We start from the raw sequence: 18,666 nt of genomic DNA on the forward strand, positions 1-18,666 counted from the left end.
AAATGGTACAGATGAACTGGTTTGCAGGGCAGAAATTGAGACACAGATGTAGAGAACAAACGTATGGACACCAAGCGGGGGAAAGCGGCATGGGGGTGGGGTTGGTGGTGCGATGAATTGGGCGATTGGGATTGACATGTATACACTGATGTGTATAAAATTGATGACTAATAAGAATCTGCAGTATAAAACAATAAATAAAATAAAATTCAAAAATTAAAAAAAAATAAAAATTAAAAATAAAAAAATAAAAGAGAATAAAGATTGCTAGACTGAATAAAATACAATATTCTATTATATGATACATCCAAGAAATAAATACCTACTGAAAAATTATAGAAAGTTTGAAAGTAAAAGGATGGGAAATGATACACATTGTAAATACTAACCTAAAGAAATCCAGCATAGCTATATTAATACAGCTAAAGGAGAAGCTAGGGAGAAATGTTTTAGTAGAAATAGAGAAATACCTTATAACAATAAAATGTCCAGTTAGGACAACATAACGATGCTAAATCTGTTTTCATTTAAAACAGCTTTAAAATAAAGAAATAATTGACAACATTGTAAGAAGAAATAGACAAATCTAATATAGTCTTTGGAGACTTTTAATATACCTCTCTCAGTAACTCATAGAATAAGGAGACATAATATCAAGCAAAAATATAGAAAATATGAAGAATATAACTAACAAATCTGATCTAATTGGTGTATATGGAACGTTGCACTCAATGGCATTATTTTAAACACATGGATAACATTTATAAAATTCTATCATACACTGGGCCAATGATGTAAATACCATTTTAAGTTCTTTGTAAAAGAACAAAAATATTGACACCAAAGAAAGTAGAAGGAAGGAAAAATAAAATTTAGGAGCAGGAATAAATGAAAGAGAAAACAACTGTAAAATAAAGAGTTCATTTTTGGAAAAGACTAAAAATGATATGCTCTCTTTGAGAATGATAAAGAATAAAGAACTCTATATCAGAAATAAAAATAAGGATTATCACTAGAGACTCTTAAATATAATAAGGGGGATTTAAAAATAACTTTACACCAACAAATTTGAAAATATAGCTTTAAATTTAAAATTATTGAAAAGTAGAATTACTAAACTGACAAAGGAAGAAATAGAAAATCTAAACAGTTGGATTTTTTTATTACATGATTCTGAATGCTTTTTAATATTTTGGTTTTGTTATTATGTAATTTGGTTTGTTATTAAAATCTTCAGAGAAAAAAATTCTATGCTTAGATGGCTTCACTAGGAAATTTTACCATAAATTTAAGGAGGAAATATTTCTAATCGTCAAAAATCTTCCACAGAAAAGAATAAGTGGTAATGGCTTCCAACCCATCATAACCTTGATATAAAAGTCTGAAAAGGACATTACAAGAAAGAAAAATTGTAGGCCAACTTCTCTCATGGGACATAGATGCAAAATTCCGGAGAAAACAACCAAATCCAGAGTTACATAAAATGATATAGGATATATCATAATCAAATTGATTGTATTTCAGGAATGTAATGTTGATACAACTTGCAAAAAAATCAATGTTAAAATAAAGTGATGCCTAAGACTTGTTTCAAAATAATCTTGCGAGAGGTAGAGAGTGAGAGTATAAATAAAACAAAAATGGCTGGGAATTGATCATTGTTGTAGCTGGGCAGTAAATATATTTGTGTATATTCAAAGTTTTCTATAAAGGAAATAAAAATAAATAAATCCATGTAATTCATCACATTTACAGAATAAAGGAGAAAATTATGTATTCATTTCAATAGAAGCAAAAAATCACTTGAAATAATTTGACATAATTTAAGATCAAAAGCTCTTAGCAAGTAGGAATAGAAGAAAACTTTCTTAATTTGATAAAGGGTAATTTCAAAAGCCTTAATGGGGAAATGTTGAAAGCTTGCCTTCTGAGACTGGAAACAAAAAAAAAGATTGCCACTATCATCAGTTCTATTTAATATTGTATTGTAGAGTATAAGCCAGAGTTTTTCATTCTCCTCTCTATTGACATTTTGAACCAGATAATTTTTTGTTATGGGAGTCGGTTCTGTGTATTACAGAATGTTTAGTAGCATCCTGGGCCCCTATCCAATAGAGACCAGTAGATGTGAGTAGCATTCCACCCTCCAGTTGAAATAGATGCTTTCAGGTTTGGAGAGGAAAAAATAAAACTGTTGTTATTTTCAGAAGATAAGACTGAATGTGTAGAAAATCCTAAAGGATATCATAGGAAGAAAAACATGAATCTCAACCCTTACATCATATCATAATCCAAAATTAACTCACTAGACCTAATATTGATTGACTTAAATGTAAAACTTAGACTATAAATCTTGCAGAAGAAAATCATGGTCACACTGAGTTAGGCAAAGATTTCTTAGATGGAACACCAAATTCTCAAACTATGAAAGAAAAAGAATGGAGAAATTTGACTTTATCAAATAAGAAATGTTTTTGCTTCAAAATACATTTTCAAGAAAATGAAAATGTAAGCCAAAGAGTGGGAGAATTTACTAAACCTATATCTGTTAAACGGTTGTATTTAGAATATATAAAGAACACTTCAAACTCAATAATAAGACAAACAGCCTGATTTTAAAATAAGCAAAAGAGCTGAAAAGATACTTCCATTAAGAAAGTATGAAAATGGCTAAAAAGCACATACGAAGGTTCTCAACATCATCTGTCATCAGGGAAATGCAAATGAAAACAACAATTAGACACCACTACCTCCCCATTAGAATGACTAAAATTAAAAAGGCTTGACAATACTAAGGGTCGTTGTTCTGTGGATTAACTGGAACCCTCAGGCACTGCTGGTGGGCATGCAGAATAGTACAGACTCTTCGGGAAACAGTTTGGCAGCATCTCATAAAAACCTACCATAATATTAACCCTACCAAAGTATGCAGAAATTCTATTCCCCCAAGTATTCACTTTGAAGAAAAATGTATACACAAATGACTATAGCAGCTTATTTCATAGTAGCCCTAAACTGGAAATAATGCACATGCTCATCAACAGGTGAAGGAATAAACAAATCGTGGCATGTCCATTGCTCTGTGGTACACTGGAACGTAAGTCAGTGGCTAAAAGGAACACATTATTGATATATGACTCTCAAAAGCATTACACTAAGAGAAAGAAGCCAGACAAAAAGGTTATATGCTGTATGAATCAATTATTATGAAATTCCAGAGAAGACAGCCCTACAGAGCCAAAAAGCAGATCAGTGGTTGCCAGAGGATAGGGATGGGGTGAGGCAATTGCCTGCAAAGGGGAATGAGGGGAATTTTTGTGATGATAATCATGATCTTAGTGGTTTTACAGCACTGCATACATTTGTCAAAATTCACTGAATTGTAAAATTAAAATTGGTAAAATTTATTGTATTTAAATTGTACCCTAAATACAACTAATTAAAAAAGAGAGATGGAAGAATCTTCATATATTGCTGTGGAAAGATCACCAATCTATATCAGTAAATGAAAAACACACAGTGCAGAAAATTTTCATAGCATGCTACCGTTGGTGGTAAACATTAGCATCATGTATATTATATAATGTATAAATTTTTTCCCACCACACCTCTTTTCAAATTTTCTCTTTCTCAGAATCTTCTTTCATTGACATTTTCTTTTCCATTTCTGTTTCCTGGTCTCCTTCCTCACTCCTTGCCCTTCAGTCAGGCCGTTTTTATCCACTCTCTTCCAGAGTTAAGGTCAAGTTAGCTGACTGGACCTTAAAATCATAATATGCTCTTTTGGCCATTTCTCCTATCATCTTCAGCTCCAACAAGAAGCCCCATCTGATCACACTCTTGCAAAATGATTTTCCATGGTGCTTCCACAGCCTATAAGATTGTTTCCAAACTCCTTAGCATGGGCTAAAAGGCCTGTTTAAAAGAAACAGGTACAGACTTAGCTTAGAGCATCACTCCTCTTCTTACCTTCCATATAGCTAGTGTTTTAGTCACATAAAATCACATCACTCTTCTTCAGACACTCTGTGCATTATGACCTCGTTATCTTGCAAATACATTGACTTAGCCCCTTCCATCATCTCCCTCCTTTCTTTTCTTCATCTGGCAAACTCAAACTCCAATGGCACAAACCAGATCATATGTCACATCTTATGTGAAAAAAACTTTTTTTTAATCTTTCTCTTCTGTGGTTTACTACTCCTGGAAAATATTTTGCCTTTATGAAAACTGACATATGATTGTTATTTTCTGGAGAGACAAACATGCTAGATAGGGATAAAGAAGACATAAAAATGACCACGTGGCCTCCACTAGCAGATGTGTCTCTGTGTATAGATACCTTTAAGTATCTACAATGACACAAATGGGATCCATTATGATGCAGCGCTCTCTCCTATATCGTTTTCACTCATCACTGTGTGATATTTACCTTCCAGTGTGAGATCTATGTGCCATTTTTAATGGTTGCATAGTATTCTGTTTTATGTATCATTTCTTTAACTAATGTCCTGTGGATGCATGTTTAAGTCACTTCCAGTTGCTCACATTACCATAAATAATGTAATGAGCATTCCACTGTGCTTTGAAAAATGTCTTGCCAAATGTCCCTGATCATATTGGATCATAATTATCTGTGTGCCTGTCTTTCTCACCAGACTATTATTAGTTCCCTGAGGGCAAAAATCATTATTTCTTTTGGAATCTCCAGAACCTTGCAGAGTGCCAGTAGGAGCTTAATATATATTGTTGAAAGAAAGAAGGAATAAATGAATGGATGTTTATATAGTTGGGCGTACATGTGTATCATCACACATGTCTTCTGTTCTTACTCAGCTTTTCCTTGGCCCTGAGCCTGATATCTCTCAGGCATTATACAACCCCCTACTTGTTTCTAACACAGATGTCATTACCACTGACATAAATTCAATATGTTGCTTTCAGAATTACAATATTGCCAAACCATGACTCCCCCATAGATTTTGGTGGCCTCCGGAATAGATTTTATAAATTACAGAGAAAAAAAAAAGACATATACTTGACACTCTTTGCCCTACCCTAAGCAAAGATGAGTTATTAAAACTGAAATTGTCAATTACAAGAAAAAACACATAGTATGTATGTTGCATACTATTCACAGCTGTTGTCTGTTATGGGTTCTCTGGAGCATGATTTGCTGCTACAACTGAATGGTCCCATAAGTTTAACTCACGAATACGACTGCAAAATTGCCTTAAATCACGGAGAGGAAGGAGGAAAATCAACTAGAAATGGCTAAAATGCTGCTTATACTTATTTCTTCATGAGAATCCGCAGTTTTCCCTGTTTGCTTCTTCAGGATGCTCAGAACAGCCTGGCAGGTCTTGTGGTGTATTACAATCTAGCAGATTATCAACCTGACTCTCCAAAGGGAAGAAACATCTTGACATTTCTTTGCAAGAGCTGCATTTGGCTTACTGACTAATGCACTGCATTGCACTGGTTACCAGGCAATGGGACTCAAATGGCCCAGACAATGAGAGTGTTCAGTTGGTGTTGAAAATTTACACGAGCTTAAGCTACTTTTTTTTTTTTTTAATTTCTTCTTGCTGGGCTGGGAGCACTTACTATTGTTGTTCAATATGCTGTAAATGAACATAGTTCAAAAACCACAAAGAGAGTGATATGGAATTATAGAACTGAAAATAGGCCACTGATTGGGCACAAATTCGTCAAGCCTCTTTATGACTCAACAAGCTTTTTATTGGCATGCCAATACAGCTTGCTTTGGAAGGAGTGAAAAGTAATTGTGAGCAAATGATATAGTGGGAAAGTTGACCTTCAACTAACTTCAACTGTGCTCAGCTAGCTAACTATATACCACCCCCTGCCAATATGCTTACTTAGTATGTTCCAGTTAGCAAATCACTAGGCTTACACACAGAACATCCAACCTAATACTCAATTTCTTCAGAAACTTACATAATTCATCTCAGGTAGAACATGGTGGGGCTGGAATTTGAACTCTGGAAATATGGCTCTAAAAGTTGTTCTCTGCTCCATAACCCCAGCACTGTCTATGGTTAAACAAATGTACTATCTTCATAAATGTCAGAATTTTTTTGACGCACAGTCTTTGGCATGTCTTTCTCCTGTTGATAAACCATCATTTACTTTCTATTTCTTAAAGTAGACACTCTCAACTGTTGTTTTCTGGGGCACACATAACAAATATTCTCATCACAACTCTCTGCCATTCTTTTCTCCCCAGTCCATAAAGCACACTTGGATGCATGTTATTCAAAGTAACCTTATTTTAAGGATGACTTTAAACCTGCTCTTATATCATATAAGTTAAACTAGAGTCTAACAAGATATAACAGAAACATGATTACATTTGCCCAGTCAAATAGTGGTTTATTGGTCTCAAACATCCAGAAGTATTGAAGAAGCTAGTGAAGGTGCAGGGTAGCTGCTTAAGGGATTTTTCAAGAACATAGGCTCTTTCTACCTTTATGGTAACATCTTATCATGTGACTTTGATTCTTAAGTTGGCTTCCTCACCTGAAAGTATCAGATCTGTGTTCACGGAAGGAAGAAGAGACAAAGATGAGGGATAAGGGACAAAAACCAAGAAGGCATTTGCCAGGTGAAATGGTGCCCTTTAATCAGTTTTCCAGAAAGACCCACCGCAGGCTGCCATTTACATCTCATTGGTCTCGACCCTGTCACATGGTCACCCCTACCTACAAGAGGATCCACGAAGCTGGGTGTTTTGATCTGGGCACTTTGTAAAACCCCCAAAATCAGGGGTCTGGTAGTAGGAAAGAAGGGGAGAAAAGCTATTGGGCGGGTAGCCAGCATTTTGTATGATATGTGTAGGTGTGTGTGTATATACATGTATATATGTCTATATGTATATTTATAAAGTATATGTATACATATATAGTGTAGTATATATATATATATATATATATATATATAACAAGCATTTACACTTTTATTACTAACCAATGATTCTTCAGTAGATCTCATCACAGATCATAGCGTATCAGGGAGATACTGACTCCATAGTTGAGAACTTCTGATCTACAGAATAAAGTCCAAATCCCTAAACAAAATATATGAGGAAGGATCTTAACAGTTTGACACCAACCTACTTTTCTAAATTCACAAGCTACTATCTCTAGTCCTTTGCTTCAGCCGTTCACAACTTTTCTTTATTCTTGAATGCACCAGTTTTTCTCCTCTGTGTCCTTTGCCATGTATCTTTTTCTTTGCTTAGGAGACCCCTCCTCACCTTCTTTCTCTAGTGCTGATACTTATCCTGCAGGACCCAGTCTAAATAGCACCACATCGCTGGAAATGTCCTTCTCTCTCTGAGTCAGATCTATTTTTGGTGCTTTATATACACCTCCACTAGCTCCCTTGTCATTATTTGCTTGCATGTTTGTCACTACCGACAAATGCTTTGGCCTCTTACAGAACAAGAACTATAATATATTCAACTTTTTCTACCCAATGCCTCCTGCAGTTTCTGGAATATGTTTAAAATACCTGCTTAAGCAAAAACATAACTGAATATTATCCACAATATATAAAGGATCTACAAAGAGAAGTAACATGTTCTCACCATAGTCAGTAAAAATGCACCAATATATGCTCCTTAAACCTGCATCTCATTGGCTGTTGACAGAGGGTTTTTTGTTTGTTTTAATTGATGATAATAGTAATATAATTAGGGAATTAATAGTTTATTTCTCTGTATCTTCCATTACTTGTTATTTAGCTGTAATTGAGAGTTATTCAGTTTCATCTTTCTTTGTACAGAATTAGAGACACAGTTTATTCCCTCAAAAAGATTACTGCTTAAGGGAAGAAAAGCCATATTTAACTCATGATTTGAATGATCAGGAAGAAAATGACTGGTTTAACGTTTAGTGGCTAAGGTATTTATACTTGGCAAATATTTAGTTCTCATCATTAGAATGGGTTTAGGAACAATAAGGAATTGGGTGAGGATATAGAAGGAAGAGTCAAAAAACCCACACAAAATTAAACAAAGGGTTAGAGCAGACATGGTGAATTGCTTGTATGATACCACATGTTCCCCACTTCTTCCTCAAGTGTATGGGGACAGACATCACCAATCAATCAAAAGACATTTACCACCTGAGCCCAGATGTGGTCTAAGAATACGTCTCAACACTACGATACTCCATGTGTCTTCTGTCAGCAAAGAAAGGATGATAAGTCTCTCTTTCATCAATGCATTCTTCATAAGATCTATTCATGCCAATACACTCCCAGTGATTGGTAGAGAGTGTGTCCCTGATTTCTTTTGCAAAGTGAAGGAAGTATTGCAACTCCGAGATTGAGCTTCCAAGTGCTTCCCTCTTTTGTGAAATCTCTCCAGGATTGGCTTCAGTGTCATAAAGTCAGTCATAAATTTCCCAATTCAGTCTCTGTACTTGACTCTTATTTCTACTGGGGAATGTGAGGCACCATCCTAACCACAGACTTTATAATTGATAAGGGAGAGAGCTAACAGGTACATACTGAACAGCAAGCAATATGCCAAGTTGTTTATAATCACATCCTTTAGTTTTTATAACTGCTGCAGGAGGTCAGTATCATTGTCCTCATTTTACAGATGAGAAAGCAGCCTTGGAGAAATTAAGTCATTTGGCTGAGATCTTACAACTGGTAAATGATGAAGATAAGATTCAGTCTCAGATCTGTTGGACTCTGAAGAGTAAATTATTTCTTTGGTGGTCTTGCTAAAATCTCATTCTTGGTTGGTTCTGATGCCACTAAGTACTTATGCTTTGGATAACAGCCTTGAGCTTTAACTTTATACTCTCTTGAGTCTTGCAGACCATAGAGGCAGATGGAAAATGGATACATGTACATTAGATGTGTATTAGAAACAATCAACCTATTTCAGGCTTCATGCCAGTCAGGTGTAATACTGGCTTCCTAGAGATTATCTGGGTGGAAATGAAAAGTGTACTTAGGTTTAATTTTCTTGTGTCTCTTTTTCTGCAGGGCAGCGCCCATACCAGGTGATTACTGCTCGAGTTCACCCAGGAGAGAGCAATGCCAGCTGGGTGATGAAGGGGACCTTGGAGTTCCTGGTCAGCAGTGACCCTGTGGCTAGGCTCTTGAGGGAAAACTTCATTTTCAAGATCATCCCCATGCTCAACCCGGATGGTGTCATCAATGGCAAGTATGTCAGGCACCTGGCTCAACCTAACCAGCCTTTATGTTACCATGGTAACATGTTGTTGTTTTGCTCAATGGGCTTGACTGGAGAGGTCTTGGTACTCCGGCAGGAATAACTTCTCTTGGGTTCTGTTACCTGGTACAAATAACAGGGTAATCTCCATATACATTAATGTCAATCTCATAGTTCCTTTGAATAGAAAGGTATAGACTCATTGGCAGTTAATAACAGAGGAATCCTTAGAAATAATCTCATCTAACACTCTCCTTTTAAAAAGGAGGGAATTGGTGTCCACAGTAATCAAATGACTCCCCCCGGTTACTTGGTTAGTGACACAGTCAGGGCTCAAATTGTGATTTCCTTGAAGTTAAGACCAATGCTTCACAAAAATAAACTCAAAATGGATTAAAGACCTAAATGTAAGACCGGACACTATAAAACTCTTAGGGGAAAACATAGGAAGAACGCTCTTTGACATAAATCACAGCAAGATCTTTTTTGACCCATCTCCTAGAGTAATGGAAATAAAAACAAAAATAAACAAATGGGACCTAATGAAACTTCAAAGCTTTTGCACAGCAAAAGAAAACATAAACAAGATGAAAGAACAACCTTCAAAATGGGAGAAAATATTTGCTAACAAAGCAACTGACAAAGGATTAATCTCCAAAATTTACAAGAGCTCATGCATCTCAATATGAAAAAAACAAACAAGCCAATCCAAAAATGGGCAGAAGACCTAAATAGACATATCTCCAAAGAAGATGTACAGATTGCCAAAAAGCACATGAAAGGATGCTCAACATCACTAATCATTAGAGAAGGGCAAATCAAAACGAGGTATCACCTCACACCGGTTAGAATGGGCATCATCAGAAAATCTACAAACAACAAATGCTAGAGAGGGTGTGGAGAAAAGGGAACCCTCTTGCACTGTTGGTGGGAATGTAAATTGATACAGCCACTACAGAAAACAGTATGGATGTTCCTTAAAAAACTAAAAATAGAATTACCATATGACCCAGCAATCCCACTACTGGGCATTTACCCAGAGAAAACCATAATTCAAAAAGACACATGAACCCCAATGTTCAATGCAGCACTATTTACAATAGCCAGGTCATGGAAGCAACCTAAATGCCCATCAACAGACAAATGGATAAAGAAGATGTGGTACATATATACAATGGACTATTACTCAGCCATAAAAAGGAACAAAATTGGGTCATTTGTAGAGCTGTGGATGGACCTAGAGACTGTCATACAGAGTGAAGTAAGTCAGAAAGAGAAAAACAAATATCGTATATTAATGCATATATGTGGAATCTAGAAAAATGGTACAGATGAACCGGTTTGCAAGGCAGAAATAGAGACACAGATGTAGAGAACAAATGTTTGGAAACCAATGGGGGAAAGCAGTGGGGGAGGGTGGTGGGATGGATTGGGAGATTGGGATTGACAAATATATACTAATATGTATAAAATAGATAACTGATAAGAACCTACTATATAAAAAAAAAGATTAAATGAAATAATAAAAGAAAACAAAACAAACAAACAAAAAAAGACTAATGCTTTGATTTGCTTCTATTTCCTGCAGATAAATCTTTATTCTCAGTTGTATTTTACTGGATTCTGGATACAGCTATAATAAAGGTGTCACTTTATCTAAATGGAATGGCTGAAATGGTTGAAAAATGGCTGTGGAATGGCTAAAAGTGAAATGACTGAAAAATGGTTGGCTGCAAGAGAGAAGATTGGGGTGGTGTTTCTCCTGGCCTAGCTCCTCCATGCCTTTCAGAACGTATAATAGGAAAGGTGAATTCCAGTGTCATAAGGGGTCAGCATTTGCAGAGTTGTGAGCTGAGGCCCAGATAGAAGAGCAGGTTCCAAAGATCACTCAGTCAGTGGGTGGGGGTGACAGGATTAGCATTCATACATACCTGCCTCAAACTGTGGAAAAAGAATTAAAGCCCCTTCCTATGGTAATAAATGATTCTTTTTTACTATAGGATCAGACATTGGTATCCTATGGAAATAAACAGAATACAAGGTAAACAGAAAAATTGAAAGGAAAAATAATTTCAAAAGCTAAAAATAAAAATGCAGAAGAAATTATAATTTAAAATATCAGTTTTAAAGAGGCAAAAGCATACGTTTAGAAACTGGGAAAATAGCACAATATTGAAAAGGTGAAACAGACGAGATAAAATGAGAATTATAAAGAAATTAAAAAAGAAAACAAAAATTTCAGAGATAAAATTACAATGACTTAAAATAAATAAGAAAATGTTTTAAGAAATGTAAAATAATAATTTCTTTCAGGAAATAAAAACCCAAAATAAATGTTAAAAGGCTGAGAATAGACTTGCTTCAAAGGAAAAGCACAAAAAGAATATTGATAAGTTAAAAAGGTTAAAAATTTAAAGATAGTAAACTAGAAAAAGAGGATGAGAATAAATTCCAAATGTTAAATTATGCCAAAATGCAAGCAAGTTAAAGCTAAAGGCTGTAAACTAAAATTTCAATAGATACCACAAAAAAAAAAAAAAAAGGAAAGAAGATAAGTAGGTAAGGAAAGCAACCATGTGTTCTAACAAGATTCCTAGTTTTGTAGCTTCCAGATTTCTTTTTTTTTTTTTTTTTGATGGAAGTTTTTGGTGGGCAGAGAGGAGGATCCTTCCTCCTTGCATATGGCGACTGGTTGGTCTTCAAGCACATGTGAGGCGTGGGAAACCAAGTCCTTCAGCAGGTGGCAGCAATCAGGCCTCTGGAAGCAATCAGGCTTCCTAGATCTCAAGCTGGACAAAGCCCTAAAGCAGTGTCCTTTCCTGGTCCAACAGAACTCAGCTGGCTCCTACCACGTGTTCCTTTAACTCTGGAGATCAGCTCCAGGGCCTCAGTGCGTGGCTCCTCCCTGCTTGAGGGGCTAAGAGATTTACTAGCAGGCTTACTGAGCCTAAATGGATGGAAAACAGCTCTGCAAGCCATCTTGAGAGACATGACCTCTTTTCAACGTTTTCTCATCCAAGTTGGCTCTTTTCTGAAGTTACGTGTTCCATTGAATTGTCTGGGGTCTGGTAGAGGATGGAAAGAGCACGGGGTTCAGAGTCATAACTCTAGTCTGGAATTCTGGCTCTTCCCCTGACCTACTCAATTTTCTCTTCTGTTGGAAGAGGAAGCTCCCTGTTGACCTGTGTTGGTAGAGGTCTTATAAGCCCAAAGTAACATTCAAGCTCTGGAATAAATACTGTAGTTTTTTCCATTTCAAATGCTCACACCTCTGAATCAGAGGCTTGATCCAGGTCTTTGGTTGAAAGGTTAACATGGTCTCAGTCACTGAATATCCTCCTGGCCTGGGCACGCATTATTTCCAGCTCACAGCTGGTTGCTTTGGGCTCCCTAATGGCAGGCCAGCTTCTCTGTGACACCACCATCCATCGTCATTACCGTTATTTATTATGACTAAATTACCCTTTTTATTTATATAGCATCTTTCATCATGGAGCTCAAGGCACTCTGTAGGTTACTTGGATCACCCAAACAATTTTGACTGAAAGGGATTTGGAAATCATAGCATTATTCTACTGAAAAAAAATCCCCAGGTCATTGCACATCATTACCAAAAGACTTGAGACTGCCATGGAATCATAACATCTTACAATAAATGGGCTTAAAAGTTTCAGCTCATGAACCCTTAGAACACACCTAACATATGGTTTATCTAACTTCCACTTAAATGCTTCGTTGACATTCCGTTTCAGGACATACCCATTCCATAGTGTATAATTAGGTGGATTTGTTTTTCTTTGTTTTGATCTTTGCCTTGTGAATTTTACACATTTTACCTAAAATGTGTAGAAACAAGGATAAGATCTAATCCCCGTTTTACATGCCTTAACTTCCTCAGGTGAAGCCCTCTCCAAGTTCGATGTGGTTCACCTAAACATTGCTTATGTGGTATTGTTTCTGATGTTCTGATTGTCATTGATTTTCTTTGGACACATTCCTATTCATAGGCTTCCAAACATTAACAGAACTGCCCTGTGTGTGGTCTGACCAGCAAAGAGGCAAGCTTTTTGCCTAAAGATTAGAGAGCCTGAACCTGAACTTGGCACTTAACCTACCACAAGATGCTTGTCTTTCTTTCCCTGCTAGTATCATGGAAAAGAACTTATGAAAAAATCCATAATATTTCTGTGTACCTATCATTATGTACTGTATTTTAAAATCATAGCTGCCTTCATTTAAATGCTATGACTGAAAGTTAAAGGTATCACAGAAGGGGCCTTACAAAGGAATTCAGGTTGCATACTTTGAAAATTATTTGAAACTTCAGGAAATCACTGTATTAGAAAACTCAGCTTTTCAATAAAAAAGATTCTACCAGCCTCAAAAAAAAAAAAAAAAAGAAATCATGGACCCCTGTGGAGTTTGCAAAACTGTGTAAAGGTGGAGTAGTTTCCTTGTGTGGTGATGTTAATGAGCCTCTGAGGATGGCTGGGAGGTTTTGATAGCAGTGGTCAGGGAGACAAAGCCAGGATTTTCTAGCAAAGATATAGTGGGTCTTGCCAAGCCAAAGATCTCTTAGCAACATATGTCTGTTAACAGGAAAACAAAATACAAAGATGGTTTCCAAAGAAACAATTTACCATCTTGTTGGCCTGGTAGTTTGTATTGAACTGGTCTGAGTTCAAAGTAATCCAGGAGGACTGATGCAGGGATCCCTTGTTTCTTATAATTCTTTCCAACATGGGATAAAAGAACAAGGAGACAACCAGTTGGGTTAGAGCAGAAGTGATAATGGCTGCTTGATTAGAGTGGGGAGTGGGGAGAAGACAAGTGATGACTTAAAAGGTCAACATGACAAGTAAGTGAAGGAGAGGAAGAAATCTAGCATGATTCCCAATTTTTGGACTTTGGTTGTTGGGTGGAGGGTAGTGACAAATAATTTTTATAAAATCAACACCCAGGCCAACATTTTATTCCCAGGAGAATCAGAGTATATTTATTCTTAGTATATATACAACACTGCAAACTTGATTACTTTCTTCCAAGGCCATTGTGGAAGAGAAGTAAACAACCATAAAGAGCAAAAGACGTGCTATAAGTAAACACACCAAGGTATTAAGAAGTAATAGGCTGAATGCTCTAGGGGAAACACATGAAACTATAAAAATCAGATAAAAATCTTGACAGCTTTAACTATCTGGGACCATTTAAATTTAGTATCGATAGTCTTTTACTCTGTGGATTGTGAAGGCTTTATTTTACTACAATAAGAGCACTCACAGACTTTATCAAAAAAAGATTTAGCACTTTTTATAAGCCAAGAAAGAACCTTGTTCTTTTACATATATTTTCTTATGTAATAGTAACTATGGCCCGACCAAGGTAGATCTTCCGTATAATTTTCAGGTACAGAAACTTGAGTATACAGGGGTGAAGTCTTCAGTGCAGTTTAAATAGCTTGTATTACAGAGCCAGGACTAAAACTTCTGTCTATTCTACATTCCTTTTCTATAGAGATTTAAGGGAATTAGAATAAAAGAATCTTAAAATGTTCTAGCTGGGCGGGTTATTGTATATTATTTAGTCCCAGTCCTTCAAATGATAAGGAAATTGAGGCTAAAGAGATAAAATGAGTTATCACATAGCCTAGTTCAAGGCAGAAATGGCATGAAAAATTATCTAGATAGTTAAAACACTCAAGCAAATACACAGACACACACAGACACATACACACACACACACACTCCGGCACACACATACCCATGTCTACCTCCAGAGCCCGTGTTGATTTTAATCTATCAGCTCTTCCCCAACTTGGATGGAGATGCAAGTAAAGCCTCAGCCCCATCAGCAGATGGTCTCTGAAATTAGCCTTGTTGACCTCAATCTTCACATCTAGTGTGACTGGGATGAAAGAAGGCATAGCCTTCCCAGCTTTCTGCAATCTTGGCCCAGGATGAATGAATTAGTTCATCCTCAGTTTTCCTTCACGGAATTTGAATTCCCAGCGTGGCTTGGGCCTCAACACTGTACCATGTCCTGCCAGCTTTCTCCTCTGGAGAAGACATACTTCCTGTTGATGCCATCTTTTGGCTGTAAACAGCACCCAGCTGACTTTGAATAGTTTGGCCACAGGGCTGCCATTCCACTGCCCATTCTATTGTACATTTTCACTCAAGTAACTATTCAGGATCACAAAATGCTTATGATTATCCCCATTGGGTTCACTTCACCTTTGGGCTGGGCTATGCCTCTTTCCTCCTTTTTTGATATGTTCAGGGCTTCCCTCTTATGTGACCTCAGCTCTAACTTTTAATGTATTTCAAAGCTCTTCGATATAAAAACATGTAGCAGTGATTCTCAGACTTTTGGATTTCTCAGATCAGTTACATTTGAAAAAAAAACGGACTGTAATAAATATATAATTTTTTAAAATTATGCTCAAGAAAGAATGGAAGATACTCTCTGAGCTCCCAAACAACAGACTGGTGAGAAATTCAACATTAGATGTTTCTTGGGCTGCCTCCTCACCTACATACAACCATACAAGCAACTCAGGGGCTTTTGATGCTAGATCTTTAGATCATGGCAGTAAGCATTCTTGCCCTTCATACTATGATACATTTGCTACTGGCCATGAAGACTTCCCTGTGGGTAGAGAGCAGTGTAGTCATTGAATGAATTTGTTATTCCCATTGTCAATCTTCCTGGAAGGGAGTAGATCCTGGAACAAGAAAAGATGCCTGACAGATGGACTTTTAGGGGGAAGATATAATTCTCTGGAGCTCAAAAGTGAAGAAACTCTGGTCTAACCAGAGGGTCCCCCTAGGTCACTGAGGAAAGATGGCATCTGTTATGTGGAAGAGGTTGGAAGAAGCAATCCCTCACATGGCTGCTTGAGAATGAGAACAGCTATACCAATAATCAGTTTTAAATTTTCTGTGAGTAGATATCATCTGTTATATCATTTATTCTTCGTAAAGTGTTAATAAGCCTTTTCGTCTTGTTTCAGCTGTTATTGAGATTGAAAGAAAATGTCTATGCCTCAGATTGGTGAAGAAGATCAGTAGCAGTCATAGTTGGAGAAATTCCTAAGGGAACAGTGAATAATAAGTACAATGGCTAATACGTTTTAAGAGTCGTGCTCCGTATAATTGGGACATTTAAAAATAAAATAGCTTTATTGTCTTCTAATTATAAAAATGATACATGACACAGTCAAGATAATAGGTGTTAAAGAAAAAGAGATTTGATTCACATGGTGGTAGAAGTCTGAAAGTTCAAAAAGGGGATGCAGAAGAAACCAGGAGATTTAACATTTGCAGAGGCGGGCACTGCCTACAAGCATGGGGACGCAAAGGGAAGAGGTGGAGTTACCAGAACCCAGGGGTGGAAAGTCTCCATGATGCTGGTGCGTGGAACTCTGAGAAGGGAGTCTGACTTGGCAAGGGCTTCAGTGGACCAAAGGGCGCAGTTGAAAGGGTGAAGGAATGAAAGTATCCAGATGGCAAGGGGATGCATCCCGCCTGCTGCTGGTACCCGTAAGAAGATGCAGTGATGCTATGCTGTGCGTCTTAAGACGCAGGAGTTCAGCCAGTCCCCTGCTGCTGCCCTAGTCTCATTAAGTGGAACTGGGAGACATAAAGGGTATCCTTTTCTTCCTCTTCCTGCCTTCCTATCTCCCTCTAGTGCCTCTTGTTGGCAGAACTTAGCAGGAAGCCAACTGGCAAGGGAGTCTGAGTGTTGCGATCTGCACAGTTTTAGCTGCAGTGTGATAGAGCAGAGGATAGAATTGTGGGCTGAGAGCTCAGAGACAACTGGTGAAAAACAAGCACAAAGCGTCCGTTTACCGAGTGTCCAACACGCACTTGCATCAGGCTTATTATTGTTTATATGTGACTTCTTTGTTTTCAAAAAATAAAATGGTTTTATTGTTTCCAGTGGGGGAAAAAAAATGAGACATCGTTATTGTAGAAAATCCTAGTGCAGAGAAAAAGCTTAAAGAAGAAATTAAAAAGCACCCAAATTTGGGGCTAATACATTACGTTAATCCAAGGGGCATTGTTCACATTATCATCTACGATAATTACATTTTGCCTGCAGAATTTTGTAACGTGGAGGCCGTCCCTGGATCAGGCTGCCCAGAGAGAAACACTATTAGCAAGCTGAAGAAGGTCCATTAGCCATTTGTTTGTAAATTGACAGCTTCAGGTATATCACCTATTTCCTTAAATATATTTCTATATTTATACCCATGTTAACTTTCATAAGGTAATGTATTTTGTAGTATAGTTTATAAACAGACAGCTTCTTCTTACAGCAAAGAATGCAAATGGCATTTATAGTTTTTAAAACAGCAATCTCATAGTATTGATGGGCCATAATTGATTTAAACAATTCTCCATTATAAACAACAGACAAGTGAAGAGTCTTGTTAGTCTCTGGGCAAATTTCTCCAGTCATTTCCTTAAGATAAATTCTTAAAAGTAGTCTGTTGAGTCAAACGTTATGCATATTTTTTATTTGATGTATGTTATTGCCAGATTACTCTCCATAGAAGATACACAGATGTATATTCCTACCACTGATGGATGAAAGGGCCTGGTCCCCACACCTTGTTAACACTGCACATTATCATTCTTTTTATTCCTTGTCAATGTGATAGGATAAAAATATGATTTTAAATTTAAGTTTTTTATACTTATGAAAAAAGTAAATATTTTACTCCCATTTTGCAAATGAAAAAAAAAAACAATCTGAGGCAAAAGACTGGGTGACATATGCAAGGTCAGCCACACAGCTGAGTCAGGAATTAAACTCAGGTTTGTCAGGTTGCAAAGCTCGTGTTCTTTCCACTTGGCTGTGCAGCCCCACTTACGTCAAAGCTTCCAGATGGTCGTCTGGTGACTCTCCTTTTGAATGTTGTTAGCGTAGAACTTGGGAAGTGGTAAGTGCCTAATACATATTTGTTGAGTCTAACTCAGGGTGCCTGACCTTTCTAAATTCTTTTTAACGTGTGGGCCTCCAGGTATATCATCCCAGACCAGAACAAGGGTTCTAAGGGGCCTTGAGTTACCTCCATCAGAAATGAGCTTTTGGATACATCTTCAGTTAAATATTAGCACTTAAGTATTGGTGTACCATCGACACAGTGTTTTACTACAGGTTTGGTTGGAAGGGAAAATTTGTATCCTATCCATTCGAGGTATGATTTTTGTTGAACCTGTGGGCATGATACTTAACCTTCTCCATATCCTTCTCCTCCTTTTAGTCACTGTCGTGAAAGAATGACAGAGGACACATCAGGGAGTGTGATTTTATGTCTGGGTAATCTCCAACAGGCTAAGGTTTAATAAGTATCTTCCAACCTGGGACGATTTGTGACCTTAGGTCTCCTGCTGGATCACATAGGGAAGTGATTGGCTTTTTTATGGACTCACCATCCATGT

The 18,666-nt window shown here is 37.0% G+C and overlaps 1 protein-coding gene across 1 annotated transcript in view; it reads left to right on the top strand.

Annotated features, from left to right (window-relative positions):
- AGBL1 (AGBL carboxypeptidase 1) overlaps positions 1-18,666 on the top strand; it is a 790,601-nt gene that overhangs the window by 324,971 nt on the left and 446,964 nt on the right. Inside the window, 1 exon segment of the mRNA XM_082449060.1 lies at positions 9,028-9,208. Coding sequence (XP_082305186.1) covers positions 9,028-9,208 — 181 coding nt within the window.

This window comes from Balaenoptera physalus (assembly GCF_965194825.1).
Source record: "Balaenoptera physalus genome assembly, chromosome: 2".
Lineage (NCBI taxonomy): Eukaryota > Metazoa > Chordata > Mammalia > Artiodactyla > Balaenopteridae > Balaenoptera > Balaenoptera physalus.